This window comes from Podarcis melisellensis (assembly GCF_964234715.1).
Source record: "Podarcis melisellensis genome assembly, chromosome: 2".
NCBI lineage: Eukaryota > Metazoa > Chordata > Lepidosauria > Squamata > Lacertidae > Podarcis > Podarcis melisellensis.
The window spans coordinates 19759477-19774928 of NC_138529.1; the positions used below are offsets into that span (position 1 = coordinate 19759477).

Sequence of the window (15452 nt, forward strand, 5' to 3'; positions counted from 1 at the left end):
GTTTATGGTAGGATTATTCATGCTTTTTATGTCTTTGGGTATCCTGCCTCTCCAAAATCACGAATGAGTGCATGCATGCTTCAGTAGTGATGTCCATCTAAAAACCTACGCTTTGGGGCTAACTGTGCCATTGATTGAGGCCCCAAATAAGACACAAGAAAGAGTACAGTACAGGTCTTGTTGCTTTCCCCTCATTCTGTGCTTCACTGGTCCTACTTGCTCAGCACCTTGCAACTGGGATGTCTTCGCACCTTTGGGGGAAAGACCCATACTCTACTGCTGCAGTGGAGAGATGAAGGGTTTCAGCTTGGCTGAAAATTCCGACTCCCTAATTCTGCATATGTCAATAGCAAGCTTGCATTTAACCCAGTGGTGATACGCTCTGCCTCTGCACAGGACCAGCCCCTCTCAGTTGCTCATATTCAACTGGGGTACAGTCATCTTTTTATGTGTGTTAGCCAACTAAATTTATCTATCCCCTTTCCAAGTAGATCCTGGCCATCTTAAGATGAGGTGGGGAGCCTTTTCTATATCAAAGGCTGCATTTCTTGTGGGCAATTTCAACTACCTGCATGCATTTTAAACAGCCCTGCCCCCCCCAGGTTGCCACCTGGTGTCCCACGTGGCTGAAACAGCTAACTTTCAAGCTATATAGTCTGGTTAATTCCTGAGGTCCTTTGGAAGTTTGGGGTGGGTGGGTTGGAAGAGAAAGAAGAGTTTGAGCTTCTCTGAATCAGCTTCTGTACTCTGCAACTATTGCCCTGTAATGTGTTGACTCGTGAAAGTGCCAGGAATTTCGCGGACTGATGTAAAAGCCCACCACCCTCAGCAACTGCCCTGTATAGCGTGCTCTTGATCCTCAACCTTCGAGGATTCTATGCCAAACTGTCGGGAGCATCTCTTGCAAAATGTTGCTTTAGAAACCTTAAAAAAACCACTTCCCTAGACACTTCAGCTGCTGCAATATCCTCTGCTTCTAATTCTTCACTGGTTGACCACCTCACTGCAAGTGTGGTTTCTCCCTAATCGTGCTCCCAGTCTGGATTATTTTTCCCTTCTATATGGTTGGTGCCTGGCTTAGAAACACCGTGATCTATAACAATCATGCTTTTTTGGAGGACTGTTGAAAGTTTCCATAACACCCTTTGATCTGCGGAAGAGGAGCAAGCAGGCTGGGCAAACAGCTTTTTTCCTACTGACAATGACACTTTTATTTCTTCATAGTTCTTGCGAAGGAATGTGGTCTGTCTGATTGACAGCTGGTCCACAGGCTTGGTCCTGGAGAGAGGTGAGGTGTGAGGTTTGGGAAGTCTAGCGGGCCCGATGGGCTGGCTTGGGTAGGATGGTAGCCAAAACAATGTCCACCATGAAGGCAGGTAGATAAGAGACTGGCAGCCACACAAACTTGGCATCCCAGCCAGCGCTATAACGGGTGCGGGGGTATTTGGCCTGAAGGGCATGCTCCATGCAGTTGGTCACTTTGCTGAGGTCTGGATCGCAGATGATGTTCATGATGAACTTCTGGACTTTCAGGTCTGTTGAGAGGCAAGTATAATTGCAGTCATCAAAAACAAAGAGGGACCATTTTACGAACTGCCTGCCTACCTTTGCCTGCCCAGTGCATCCATCCTAATTACTACCTACACTCTTCCTCCTCCTCACACCTGGTTCCTGGTTTCCCTGGTCTTGGACCTAGTACTTCAGATCGAAATCAGAACTTTTATGCACATGCTTGGCATTTTTTTTTATTTGCATCTATGTTGGAAGGCACATCTGCACAATCCCTTTTTTTGGAGTGTATGTAACCCTATGGCTCCAGAGTACTTTGATGGCTTTCGGAACACTGTTAAACTCAGAGGAACTAGTAACAGGCTCTGCGTGCATTACAAAACACGTATCTCGGATTGCACCACGTGTTGGTTTTGCCCAGGGGACATGACCTCTTCTTATCTGAACTTAAAATTGTGAACAGAGGCACAGTGTGGTGTAACGGTTAAAAGTGTTGGGCTGTGACCTGGGAGACCAGAGTTCGAAACCACACACTGCCAGGAAGCTCACTGGGTGACCAGTCTCTGTCTCTTGGCCTAACCTACTTCACGGGGTTGTTGTGAGGATAACATGGAGGTGGAAGAACCTTCAGCTCCTTAGTTGTGGGTGGGTGGGGGGAGGTGTTATATGAACGTAGTGAGGAAATAAAAAATGCAGTCACCTCTCTTCTGTAGCAGTTGACTCTCCCCTAATCCCATGCCTCTAAATAAGTGTACACCAAGGATTTGATCCTTTTATAAGCCCCATTATGAAACTGGCAGATGTCTCCATGCCTGAGCCGAGCTGCCCAGCTCCAGTCTTAGAAGGTGAAAGATTAGCTTGAGCTTACAGAGTATGTCTCTTCCTTCCCACCCACCTCATATGAGAAGTTGTGCATGCCAAGACATCACCACCAAAGGAAGGCTGGAGGGAGGGAGCTCTGCAAGCACCAGCAGTCCTAGCAAGTTGTAGTGTGGGTTAAGGGATCCAGTGCTAGCTCGTGTTGGGAGCCTCTACCAATGAACTAAAGCACATACTTGAACCATGGAGAAACCATTGCAGGATTGTGCTGCTTAGGAGCTGACAGATGAAAGATAAGAGTGATGGTTAAAAAGAAGAAGCTGAAACAGGGTTGGAATTTGCTGCAAGTAATGGGGTGTATAGGGACGTGGGTGGCGCTGTGGGTTAAACCACAGAGCCTAGGACTTGCCAATCAGAAGGTCGGCGGTTTGAATCCCTGTGACGGGGTGAGCTCCCATTGCTCGGTCCCAGCTCCTGCCAACCTAGCAGTTGGAAAGCACGAAGTGCAAGTAGATAAATAGGTACCACTCCGGCGGGAAGGTAAACGGCGTTTCCATGTGCTGCTCTGGTTTGCCAGGAGCGGCTTAGTCATGCTGGCCACATGACCCAGAAGCTGTACGCTGTCTCCCTTGGCCAATAAAGCGAGAGGAGTGCCGCAACCCCATAGTCGGCCACGACTGGACCTAATGGTCAGGGGTCCCTTTACCTTTACCTTTAATGGGGTGCAGGGGAGAAATAGTATGGATAGGAAAATTGGCCTTCCATGTGTTGTTGGACTCCATCCTCCATTAGTCCTGGCTGGCATGGCTGATAGTCTGGGTCTATGGGAGGTGTAGTTCAGCAGCATCAGGAGGGCCACAGGTTAGAATCATAGAATCTTAGAATTGGAAGGGACCCAAGGGTCATCTAGTACAACACTCTGCAATGCAAGAATCTCAGCTAAAGCATCCATGACAGATCGCCATCCAGCCTCTGCTTAAATCCTCCAAGCATTCTCCCTCTTCTATGTTACAGCTCTTAAGGCATTTGAAGATGGCCATTATATCTCTCCTCTGTCTCCTCTTTTCCAGGCTAAGCATACCCAGCTCCTTCAAGCGTTCCTCATAAGGCTTAGTTTCCAGACCCTTGATCATTTTGGGTCTGGAAACTTAGGTTAGTCATTCTTGTGCTAGGGCTTGAATTAAGTTCTTGCTGCTCTGTGCCTGTTCTGTTCTTTTGTACAGCTAACAGCCCTGTATTTCAGAAACAAGATCTAACCTTGCTTTCCCTCCAGCAGTCAGTGGCTGCACTGGTACTCACAGTTTGGAAAGAAGTCTTCACCGTAGCTCTGCCGAGTCTCGGGGCTCAGTCGGTCCCAGAGTTGCCTTAAGGAGGCTTCTATTGATTCAAGGTTGGTCACAGCCGTCTTGAAGAAGCCCGGCTCCACAATAGAGACCTTTACCCCAAAATGGTACATATCCCTCCTAAAAAAGAGGGGGAAAAAGAGGAGTTTCATATTCCATACTCACCATTGCAAGGATTAGGAACACACTCCATGAGCTTGCCATGAAGGGGTTGAATAATAGCGAGACTGGAGACGCCAGTATGTTGCAATTTCAGCTGAATTTGGGGAAACTGCTTGAAGCATCCTTTGTGCAGAGCTATTTCCATTGCTTTTTGTTTGATTTGCTCATTGCAAACAGCTGAAATTCTGACAATAAACCTGATTTGCAATGGGGATGGGTTGAATAAATTTGATTGCAACTGTAAAGGTAAACACAGCCTATATCAAGTGATCGTGAACATGTGTGTGTGTATATACATATGTCTTCCACCTTTTTTTACTGGCTGGGCTTCTACCTTTACTTTTTGCATAAAATAAGCTTACAGCTCTTTATTTCCATTATGGGGGAAATGCAACTGCTGAACCTATTATTGTGCAGTGGCTAAAAGTACAGGATTGCTGCCAGCAAAAAAAAACTTGGCAACTCCAATGTGCAGCCAGCACAAAGAGGGAAGCTCAACACCCAAGCAGCTTCCTGTTGTGGGAAATTTGCCCCTTTGTGATGCCACACTTGACTTTTGTCATCAAAACAATTCCTTTTTCCTATCTTACTTTACATCGCAGCTTAAAAGAATTTGGAACCCTAGCATGATTGCACTGCTAGAACCTGGATGAAAACATGGGAAAAGGCCGTTATCAGTGAACCTGCTCCTTCCTAGCAATTGTAGCAGCTGTGGCATGGCAACACAAGATGGAAAAGGCGATGAAGAAGTCTCTTGCACACTTTCATATCTAAAGATCTGCTTTTTAAAAAAATCTGATTTAATGTTTGTATAATGCTGTAGGTCTTACCAGCTTAATAAATAATAATAATAATAATAATAATAATAATAATAATAATAATAATTATTATTATTATTATTATTATTATTATTATTATTATTATTTATACCCCGCCCATCTGGCTGGGTCCCCCCAGCCACTCTGGGCGGCTTCCAACAAAACATTTAATACAATAACCTATTAAACATTAAAAGCTTCCCTAACCAGGGCTGCCTTTAGATGTCTTCTAAAAGTTTGGTAGTTATTTTTCTCTTTGACATCTGGTGGGAGGTTGTTCCACAGGGCGGGTGCCACTACCGAGAAGGCCCTCTGCCTGGTTCCCTGTAACTTGGCTTCTTGCAGCAAGGGAACCGCCAGAAGGCCCTTGGAGTTGGACCACAGTGTCTGGACAGCTGTTATGTTATTTCACTCCTGCTCTCCTGTTAGGTTCTAGTTAGCCCAGGGTGGTGATGCAGACAATTGATACACTAATTAATCAGCAACCAGAACAGAAGATCGCTTCTGCCTGTTTGGATGGGAGTGCCTGCTGAGACTCGCTGAACTGCAGGATGGGAAGAGACTGAATTGGTTTCGCCTAGTTTGAAGGTGTGTGTGTAGACCGAGATCTGAAAAGGCATAGCTTGAGATTGGGCTTTGTCTCAGCATCTAGTTTCGAAGTGTGGAGGTCTGGAATTTATGCTGAGGACAGGCACCAAATGGACTGATGCATTTCCCAATTGCAGAAGTGTGAAATCCACGGGGTTGCACCCAACATTAGTCACGCTCATAGTAGACCTGTTGAAAACAACTAATTTAAGCCCATTAATTTCAAGGGGTCTACTCTGAGTAACACTTAGTTGGCTACAAACCATCCTTTCTAGATGACACTGACTGTGTTCAGATGTGATGCTAAAGCCATGGCTCAGAATGAGCTACAGCACATCAGAACTGGGCATTATCCTTCCAAAGGCAAACATGACTCCTTTTCCACCAGCAGGAGGAGCAGTTGATCTAAGGTGTTTCTCCCCTCTCAGTCTGGCTGCTGGCAAAATTCAGCTTGAGGCTGAAGGAATTGTCAAAAGTTGTTGAGGTGTTTTTTTATTTTTTAAAAACGTTTTTTGTTTTGACTCTGCCGACATAGGTTGCCATACATCTGGATTTTCCTGGACTTTTCTCTTTCTTTGCCTATTTCCGCCTGAACACTGCTTCCAACTGCAGTAAAAAGGTAAAGGTAAAGGACCCGTGGACAATTAAGTCCAGTCAAAGGCAACTTTGGGGTTGTGGCGCTCATCTCGCTTTCAGTCCAAGGGAGCCGGCGTTTGTCCACAGACAGCTCTCCAGGTCATGTAGCCAGCATGACTAAACTGCTTCTGGCACAACAGAACACTGACGGAAGCCAGAGCGCACGGAAACGCCGTTTACCTTCCCGTTGAATCAGTACCTATTTATCTACTTGCACTGGTATGCTTTCGATCTGCTAGGTTGGTAGGAGCTGGGACAGAGCAACGGGAGCTCACCCCGTCAAGCGTATCGAACCTCCAACCTTCTGATCGGAAAGTCAACTGCAGTATTCCAGCTATGTCTGCGAACTTCCAGGTGTATGGGGTGCCACAGAATTGAGCAGAACAGAGAAGGCAAGGGGGTGGGAGTGCCAATTTTTTGGCCAGGCACAGGGCACTGCTGAAATCTGAAAGACCAAAGTCCACCCCTGATTAAAGAAGAGAGGGCCGGGCTAGCCCAGGACATGTTGTTGATTGAGGCAACAATCCCTATGGCCACTCCCTCTGCTCAGATCCAGGCCCACTCTCCTCTGCCATTTCCTCCCCTACCATACCTGTGCTGCTGCACCCCCAACCTCACCACCCCCCCGCCACTGTGCTGTGGTGGCGGGAGGCAAGGGCATGGAGAAGGTGGCAAGCAGCAGTACAGATTAGCCACATGCTCCCTGGACTTGGCTCTGCCACCTGAAGCGATTGCCTCACGTTGCCTCATGAGTGGGCCAGCCCTGCGAGAGGATGTCTACTGGAATAAAGTAGGTTTACTGTGGAGGGCAATGTAGAATCAGTGTCACATAGTTGTTAGGGTGTCAGGCAAGGGGACCTGGGAAGCCAGGGTTCAAATTCCTCTCCCTCAGCCCTGAAGGTCATTGGGTAACCTTGGTCTCTCAGCCTAACCAACCTTGCAGTGTTGTGGCAAGGATAAAATGGGAACACAGAATCATTTACAGTGGTACCTCGGGTTACATACTCTTCAGGTTACATACACTTCAGGTTACAGACTCCACTAACCCAGAAATAGTGCTCCAGGTTAAGAACTTTGCTTCAGGATGAGAACAGAAAGCATGCTCCAGCGTCGCGGCAGCAGCAGGAGGCCCCATTAGCTAAAGTGGTGCTTCAGGTTAAGTACGGACCTCCAGAACGAATTAAGTAATTAACCCGAGGTACCACTGTACATGAGCTTGAGCTCCCTGGAGGAAAAGTGAGATATAAATATAAAAGAGAGAGAGAGAGAGAGAATGTGAGAAAATGAGATAAACAGGAGGAAAAGGGATGGAAGAGAATATAAGGGAGCAAAGGACCATGATAATCAGATGTGGGAAACTGGATGTGGGAAACTTGACAGTGGCTATGGGGTGAGCACAAGCAAAGCCCTACCTGTTCTCCTACCTGAGGCTGTCGGAGAAGGCCTCAACAGTGTATTTGGAAACACAGTAGCCACCACCATTGGCTGAGAGGCGACCCAAGACGCTGGAGGTGTTGACCACTCGGCCACGTGCCCTTTTGAGCAAAGGTAGGAAGGCCAGAGATACCTCGATGACCCCAAAGGTGTTGACAGACATGACCTTGCGGTAATCCTCCACGCTCATCCATTCTGTGGGGCCAATGGGGTTGGCCACACCTGCGTTGTTCACCAGGCCAAAGAGCCCTGGAGAGGGAGAATTATTGGGGAGGGGGGAAAGAGACAGATCACACCTTGGCTTTATAGCATCCTGTTTTTCACTGTGGGGAAAAAAAGATGCTACGCAAAGTTGCCTTATAATGAATCAGATTGTTGTCTCAAATGACCTAGTACGGTGTACCGTGCTTGCCAGCGTCTCTCACAAAATTTCAGGTGGAGGTCTTATTCAGTCTTACTACCCCTTTTTAATGGGTGATACCAAAGATTAAGCCTGAGATGTTTTGTATGCAAAGGTTTATTATGGGGGATAAAATGCTGAGTTGTTACCAACATCTTGTAGCTGAAGCTTAGAGATCTGGGTTTAAGAGTACAGTCGTACCTTGGATCTCAAATGCCTTGGCTCCCAAACAAATTGGCTCCTGAACGATCAAAACCCGGAAGTGATTTTCTGGTTTCCGAACAATTTTTGGAAGCCGAATGTCCGATGAGGCTTCCGCAGCTCGGAAGCCACACTTTGGTTTTCGAATGTTTTGGAAGTCGAACAGATTTTTGGTACGGATTCCATTTGACTTCCAAGGTATGACAGTATAAATTATTCTATCCCACTTCCCTACCTGTAAAATGGGTATAATTGTGACCTATGTTGGGATCGCAATATAATGAGTACACCACACTGTAAATTAAAGCTAGTAATAATAAGCTGCAACTCGAGCATTAATGAGCACATGTCGTGCATGCAGAACAACCTAGTTTCAGTCTCTAGGAGACTGGGGAAATACTCCTGCCTGAAACAATGAAAAGCCACTGCCAGCCAGTGTTGACAGTATTGGGCTATCTGGGTCAATGGTCAGGCATAAGGCAGCGGCTTAAGTTCAGCAACAGCAGCAAAGCAGCAATTATACTAGCAGTTGTGCTGCTGTCTTAATCCTTAAGCACATTGGTGTACAGCCAGGTAAGCAGCCCTGTGATTTTTGAGTAATGCAGTCAAATCCCTGCTCTTTTCAAGAGCTTTTCTTGTCCCAGCTAGAACTGCATTGGTTGAAAGCTGCAGTTTTAGAAAGTTGACTTCAGCGTCCAGAACTTTGACTTTTCTCCTTGTTTTCTGTAGAAGCATAACACACACTCAGACCTGACTCACCCCACTGCCCCCCACCCCCAGGATCTCTACCGGGGCGAGAGACTCACCTTTTTCTCCCACTTCACCTTTCACCCACTGCACGGCTTTAGAGATGCTCTCGGAGTTGGTGACGTCCAGCAGGATGGTGCGCAGGTTTGGCGAGCTGGACCGCTGCAGGTTATCGGCCCCCTTCTGGGTTAGGCAACCGGCCAGCACCTGAAAGCCCTTCTTGTCCAGGCGCTTGGCCAGCATGTTCCCGAAACCCGTGTCACAGCCTGTGATGAAGACATACTTGTCCTTGTAGGAGCTCAATGTCTGCCGGTCGCGCAAGAACCAGACCACAATCCAGAGGATACTGAAGAGCAGCGCATAGCAACACAACATAGTAGAGTCTCGACAAAGACCTGCGGGGTAAGGGGAAATGGGCAAGGTGGGCTGAGCACAAGTCTCTCAGCTCTAAGTACTGAATTTTGCTTTTGTTTTCAGTGTCCTAATCACATAGGCCAGGCTCTAGTGGGAAACCTAGTGTGTTCCTGGACTACATTACCCTACACCAGGGTTTCCAGTTGTGTGGTTTTTTTGGACTACAGTTCCCATCATCCCTGACCACTGGGTGATGGGAGTTGTAGTCCAACAGCTGGAGGCCCATGTTTGGGAAACCCTGTCCTAGATCATTGGCTGTACTGGAGGGCAGGAGATTCCCAATCCCTGAGAATCGGTAGGCTTCTGAATCTAGAACGAAGCTGTCTGTTGATATTGTTCTACTCTGCTGTTATCTAATCAGTCATGTTAATCACTCTTGGGAGATTCTCAACCCTGGCCTTTGGCAGCTAAGGTATTTTGTTTTGTGAGGTCCACCTCTTTGGCTGAATTTATGTCACTTTGTAATGGTTTAACTTGCTTTTTAAAAAATGTCACTGTTTATCTGTTTTTATACTGGTATATAATGTTAGGGACACAGGTGGCGCTGTGGTCTAAACCACAGAGCCTAGGGCTTGCCAATCAGAAGGTCGGCGGTTTGAATCCCCGCGACGGGATGAGCTCCCATAGCTCGGTCCCAGCTCCTGCCAATCTAGCAGTTCGAAAGCACATAAAAGTGCAAGTAGATAAATAGGTACCACTCCGGCGGGAAGGTAAACGGCATTTCCGTGTGCTGCTCTGGTTCACCAGAAGCGGCTTAGTCATGCTGGCCACATGACCCGGACGTTGTCTGTGGACAAATGCCAACTCCTCGGCCAGTAAAGCAAGATGAGCTCCGCAACTCCAGAGTCGTCCGCGACTGGACTTAACGGTCAGGGGTCCCTTTATCTATAATGTTGTTACATACCGTAACCCATCCTTGGATCTTATGGTGAAGGGCCAGTAAGAAATAGGTAAAATAGATTGTCCTTTATATATTTTGAGGTAATAGGAAGAGATGATGAGGGGCTATTCAGAAACAAACAAATGCTTTAATTAACCCTCAACATATTTTAACCAAACTAAAAGTAATGCTACATTTTTCACCATAATGTAGCTGGTATTTTAAAAAAACAAACAAAACAAACAAAACAAAACAAAACCAAATAACTGGGACTGAGGCATCTGTGCTGGCTTGGGAACATGATGTGGAAGAAGGGGAGATCTAATAACACTTCCTCCTAAACGGAGGTGAGGGAATGTGACCTAACCAGGTCTAGGAATACAACTCTGTGATCTTCACCCCTCCATGCATTAACTAGCTTTAAGCTTGTTATTTATATTTGACAGCAGTTTCCCACGTGGTTTAGCTCTGAACTGGTCTGGAGGGTGGAGAGAAGACCATTCTGTGTGGCAAGCAGAAATGCTTATGCTGATGGATTGATTGTATTCGTGCAACATTCAGTTGCACCCATTGTGCATGTAGTCTTAGGTTTCCTGTGGATATGATAAGTTATAGCATCTGGATGAACTCTGCTAAACACAGATGGAGAAGCTAGAAGTCTCAGGGAGCCAAGGATTGGGAATCTTCCAGATCAAAGCCTGCAACTTGCAGTGTCCTCAGTGGAGTCAGCCTTGTCCTTGTCTATATATGACCACTTGACTCTCTGAGGTAGATGCAAGCAAACTCTCTCCAGAGCTATTGCATCTAGCGGGAGAATTTGGCAGTGCAGGCCAAGAGCAATAAAACAGTGCCAGGTTATCAGCCCTGGTTGCTCCCACAGCTCTAAGCAGGGGCTCATACACACATTTTACGCCACACATTCCTCCACATCCTTCCTGCTCTAGCGATTGCCATGGCGACCTGCCCTAAACTAGGCCACAGGCCTGGGTGTGACTGAGATTAGATGGGATAACAACAGCAGCAGCAGATTTCCAGCTTCGTGTCTTAGTTCTTTGGACAAACGTAGGCATAACGTAGGGTTGTACTCTTTTATGCAGATATATTTGAGGCACAGAGCAAAAACCTCTAAGTTTTAAAATAGGCCAATTAATACAGACTCGTTGCAATAGAATATTAATATACTTTAAGCCAGGGGTCTATACAGTTGTTGCTAGACTACAAGTCCAGTCATCCCTGGCTGGAGCTGATGGAAGTCCAATAATATCCCTGCTTAGGTAATATTAACATGACATAGCGATTAGAGCAGGCATAGGCAAACACGGCCCTCCAGATGTTTTGGGACTACAACTCCCATCATCCCTAGCTAACAGGACCAGTGGTCAGGGATGATGGGAATTGTAATCTCAAAACATCTGGAGGGCAGAGTTTGCCTATGCCTGGATTAGAGTCACCAGCTAGGACTCGAGTGTCCCAGGTGCAAATACCTTTTCACCTATGAAATTCACTGGGTGCCTTTGGGCTAGTAACACTCCCCAACCCTTAACTACCTCACAGGAGTGTTGTGAGGAGTTTGTGTGTGTTTCCATGTCAGCCAAGCTCACCACCAGGCGCTCTGAAGTTGCTTCAAAAACCCAACTGTGTGAGGCTTGCTGGACCCACCTTTGTGGTAAACTCATGATGGGTATGAAATGAATTCCTCTGTGGATTTCACCAACTGCCGCACCATCACCAGCAACTGGTTTATAATGCTTAAAATAAAAATCACCCAAACTATTCAGCAATTACTAAACCACAGAATGTGTGTGCACATTTGGCCTCATACTTTACATGTCATGTGGTAAAAGCAACAACAGAAGCACAGGACCCTGCCATTCTTTACATGCATACTTGTGGGTAAAGAGGGAGTTCTAAGCTGTGCTGGGAAACTTGTCAGCAAAGAAAGCTTGTTGTTTAGTTGTGTCCAACTCTTCGTGACCCCATGGACCAGAGCACACCAGGCACTTCTGTCTTCCACTGCCTCCCGCAGTTTGGTCAAACTCATGCTGGTAACTTCGAGAACACTATCCAACCATCTTGTCTTCTGTTGTCCCCTTCTCCTTGTGCCCTCCATCTTTCCCAACATCAGGGTCTTTTCCAGGGAGTCTTCTCTTCTCATGAGGTGGCCAAAGTATTGGCGCCTCAGCTTCACGATCTGTGCTTCCAGTGAGCACTCAGGGCTGATTTCCTTCAGAATGGATAGGTTTGATCTTCTAGCAGTCCATGGGACTCTCAAGAGTCTCCTCCAGCACCATAATTCAAAAGCATCAATTCTTCGGCGATCAGCCTTTTTTATGGTCCAGCTCTCATTTCCATACACCACTACTGGGAAAGCCATAGCTTTAACTATACGGACCTTTGTTGGCAAGGTGATGTCTCTGCTTTTTAAGATGCTGAAAGAAAGCTACTCCGGACTAATTCATGAAGAGCTCAAGGTTGTGAGTTTGCAAAAGTAGCTTGTCATTTGCCCCCCCCCAACCCCCAGGCAGTAGATGGGAAGCAAAGCAGGGCATCCTAGCTGTCGGACTTCGTTTGGGATCATGAAACAAAATCAACAGCCAAAAATGCAAGTGTGCCGTATCCCTTGGGAAATCTCTGTCAGCAGGCACTATGTTCAGTCTCGAGTCCAAATCTGAACTGATCCAGCAACGAACACGGTACCTATTTGACATCTGCTACCTGACATGGATGAGACAGCGGTACCTTAATGCCAGTTCAATTCTAGGGGAATTCAATGCCTGCCTTTCTCTCACACGGACGCTCAGTCCATACATTTGAGACTCCAGCAGCTGGGTACTAGAGGATTTCCCCCTTGCTCCAGAATGCAAGGATCAGGGGAGCTTTCATAACCCGGTTTTGTAAGTGGCCTGGTCCTGTTCAGGGTCAAGGACCATGAGGCCTGCATTACATACCATATGATGCAGCTTCATATTTTCATCTAGCACCGAAAGGTCAGGGAAGGATTTGTGTGCTCAAAAACAATTCATAAGCATCTGTCTGCTATTCACTCAGACAGGCCAAATAAGGGATGGTGAGTTAAGATTTCTTCCCTTTGTGCTAGCAGTTGTAGCAAATGATAGTAATGCTTATTGGTCTTTATTTTTCCAGCATGAATTTAAGTCTCATGTATGATTTACCTGGCAGGCTTAGTAGCTTTGACTGGACTTAACCATCCAGGGGTCCTTTCCCTTTACTTCACCTGGTACAGAGCAGAGGTCACACTCTTTTTTCAAAACAGAGGGTCAAAGGTGATTATGTCTAGAGATGCAGAACCGGCTAGGCTACTGTTCTTTAGTAGGTACTACAGTATAACTAAATTTTAGGGCAGGGATAGAAAATCCTCTGGCCCTTTGGGTATTGTTAGGACATGAAAGGTGATCACAAATGTTCTTTCTCACCCGTGGGCTGTACAGTTCACTCTGCTGCCACAGAGTTTTGCCACCTCATTCTACTGCATGTGTAGACCAGGCCAAATATTTTCAAAAAAACATTCCCACCCCCTCTCAAGAGACCCTCTGCAGTCACTTTATGGTGCCCCATCTACATGGATCCATAGGTCTTCTGCATAAACTTTGGGTTGTGATCCGACACCATTTCAAAGAGAAAGGATGCGGAACTTGGATGCCAGTGGCTCTTTGTTCCAAGGCAAGTGTGAAGACATCCCCAGGGGAGGATGTCAAAAGAAAGTTGTACGAATCGGGCTCAGGGTGAAAGATCTCGGGTCCAGTTAAAGGCAGAGAGGCTTTGTACATGTTACTGGCTTAAAATGCAGCTAGGCTGATCTTTCTCCCCCTCAATTTGGATCAAAGCTAGTTTGGCGGTAGATGCATCAAACCACAATTATTTCAGAACAAACAGCAGCATAGATGTGGAATGCAGCTAATGCCGTGTGTATACCACTTCTCAAACCCAGTGGTGAGAGCCCACCAGATGCAGAGGAGATGGGCACCTGTGCATTGGCACAGCCAACACAGAACTCAAGATTTCAAAGAGCAAGCTTTTAAGACATTTCGGAAGTGGGTCTTCTCTTCCAGAGTTGGAGCTTAGGAGCCTGAATTCCTAACTCCACTCCCGTCTTGCACGTGTGACTTCAGCTCCCTCAAGAAGAGAGCAGCCGCTACTTGCGCTGAAGCAGACAGTAAGTTTATTCAGGTGTCAAGACCACACTCGGATTTCAGCTCTTCCCGTTAGACACCCCCCTCCCAGCTTCCTCAACTGCAAGATGGACTGATCAGCGGCACACCTTGCCATTCACAGGGTTGCAGCCATGAAGAGGAAGATGGTTCAGGTTTGTTCCGTTAAGTTCCTGGGACTTAGGTGGAGTGCAATACCACCCCGCCCACCCATTGTCCTTACCTTCTCACCAGATGCAGCTGTTGATAAACTTGGCAGACTCCAGCGGCAGAAGCAGCAGCTAGTCTCTGCTGGGTCTAGGACTATTTACCCTGCTTGGCTTCTGCTGTACAGAGCGGACAAGAGTTCTGCTCCTAGCCAAAGTCCAGGAGGGCAAGAAGCCAGAGCCTTTGCCAATCAGCTTCCCGGTGGACGCTAAGGGGCAGGGACACAGCCCCAGCATTAACCCTTGATGCAGCTGCAAAGCAATCTGCCCGGTTAACCTCCACTCAGCTGAATTCCAGTTAAATCTCTCAGGAGCTGTGTATTGAGGAATCGGAGAAATCTTAGACCTAAAGGGCTGGGCTATGATGAAGAAGCTGATACAAGGATACAAGAGTTGCATTTCCTTGAAACCCGTCCTCACGGACCATGCTCGGGGTGGAACAAGACTATTTGTTAAAAACAATTTCATTTATGTGATTATTCTTAAAAACTGCCCTAGGCAATGCACAACATAAAACATACAATAAAACTCTTGAGAAGGGAAAACAACCGGAGGGTGTGGTAAGAGGAAAGCTGGTACTGAAAAATCCTTCCATAGTTTAATCACGTCAGGGTAAATCAGATGCACATCTGAAGTTTATTTAAAGTATTTTGTATCCCACCTTTCCTTAGGGAAGTTCAAGTGTCCACCACGCTGCTCCCATTGCAAACAGCATCTCAAGATCTGCTGCATCTGTGGCACACTCAGTGGTAAGTCATAGTCGCCTTGTTTATGGGACTGAGATAAGTTCGCATGCCCCCCCTTGTTCTCTTTTGGACTTCAGTTTTTAAGAAAACATAGGGTGGTAATCAATACAATTGTTACTCAAGAGTAGAACCGCTGAAGTCAGCAGCCGTGTCTAACTTAGGTTCATTAATTTCAATGGGTCCTGGCTGAATATAGCCTGTTATGTTCTGTGTGGCCTTTGGACTGGAGATGGCTAGGTAGTCCCTGTCCACTGCCATTTTGTGAACGAACTATGAATTGCATTTTATGGTATTGTTTGTATACTTCCCTGAGAACTCTGGCAAGAGGGCTGTCTACCAGTGAAATTTATAAAATATTAGTAGAAATGGAGGATCAAGAA

At 46.6% G+C, this 15452-nt stretch overlaps 2 protein-coding genes across 7 annotated transcripts in view; one reads left to right on the forward strand and one right to left on the reverse strand.

Moving 5' to 3' along the window:
* Nucleotides 1-1185: 1185 nt before the first annotated feature.
* Nucleotides 1186-15065, reverse strand: RDH5 (retinol dehydrogenase 5). 2 transcript variants are annotated; one of them, XM_081898913.1, is made up of 5 exons: nt 14352-15065; nt 8717-9052; nt 7300-7558; nt 3628-3791; nt 1186-1535 (listed from the first exon to the last, which is right to left on the reverse strand). In XM_081898913.1, exons 2-5 carry the CDS (start codon nt 9030-9032, stop codon nt 1312-1314), a joined length of 963 nt encoding a protein of 320 aa, XP_081755039.1. In that variant the 5' UTR covers nt 9033-9052; nt 14352-15065; the 3' UTR covers nt 1186-1311. The 2 variants fall into 2 exon arrangements, with proteins under 2 accessions (XP_081755039.1, XP_081755038.1); XM_081898912.1 differs by having other exon boundaries at nt 14344-15063.
* The window catches only part of ITGA7 (integrin subunit alpha 7), an 89992-nt gene continuing 88779 nt past the window's right edge, over nt 14240-15452 (forward strand). For 4 of the 5 annotated variants that reach the window (XM_081898522.1, XM_081898523.1, XM_081898526.1 and 1 more), the window contains exons 1-2: nt 14240-14275; nt 14998-15075. In XM_081898522.1, the coding sequence (XP_081754648.1) occupies nt 14255-14275; nt 14998-15075 (99 nt within the window). In that variant the 5' untranslated portion in view covers nt 14240-14254. Of the gene's footprint in view, nt 14276-14812; nt 14887-14997; nt 15076-15452 lie in introns of those variants that run through there. The other variant, XM_081898524.1, reaches the window with a different exon arrangement.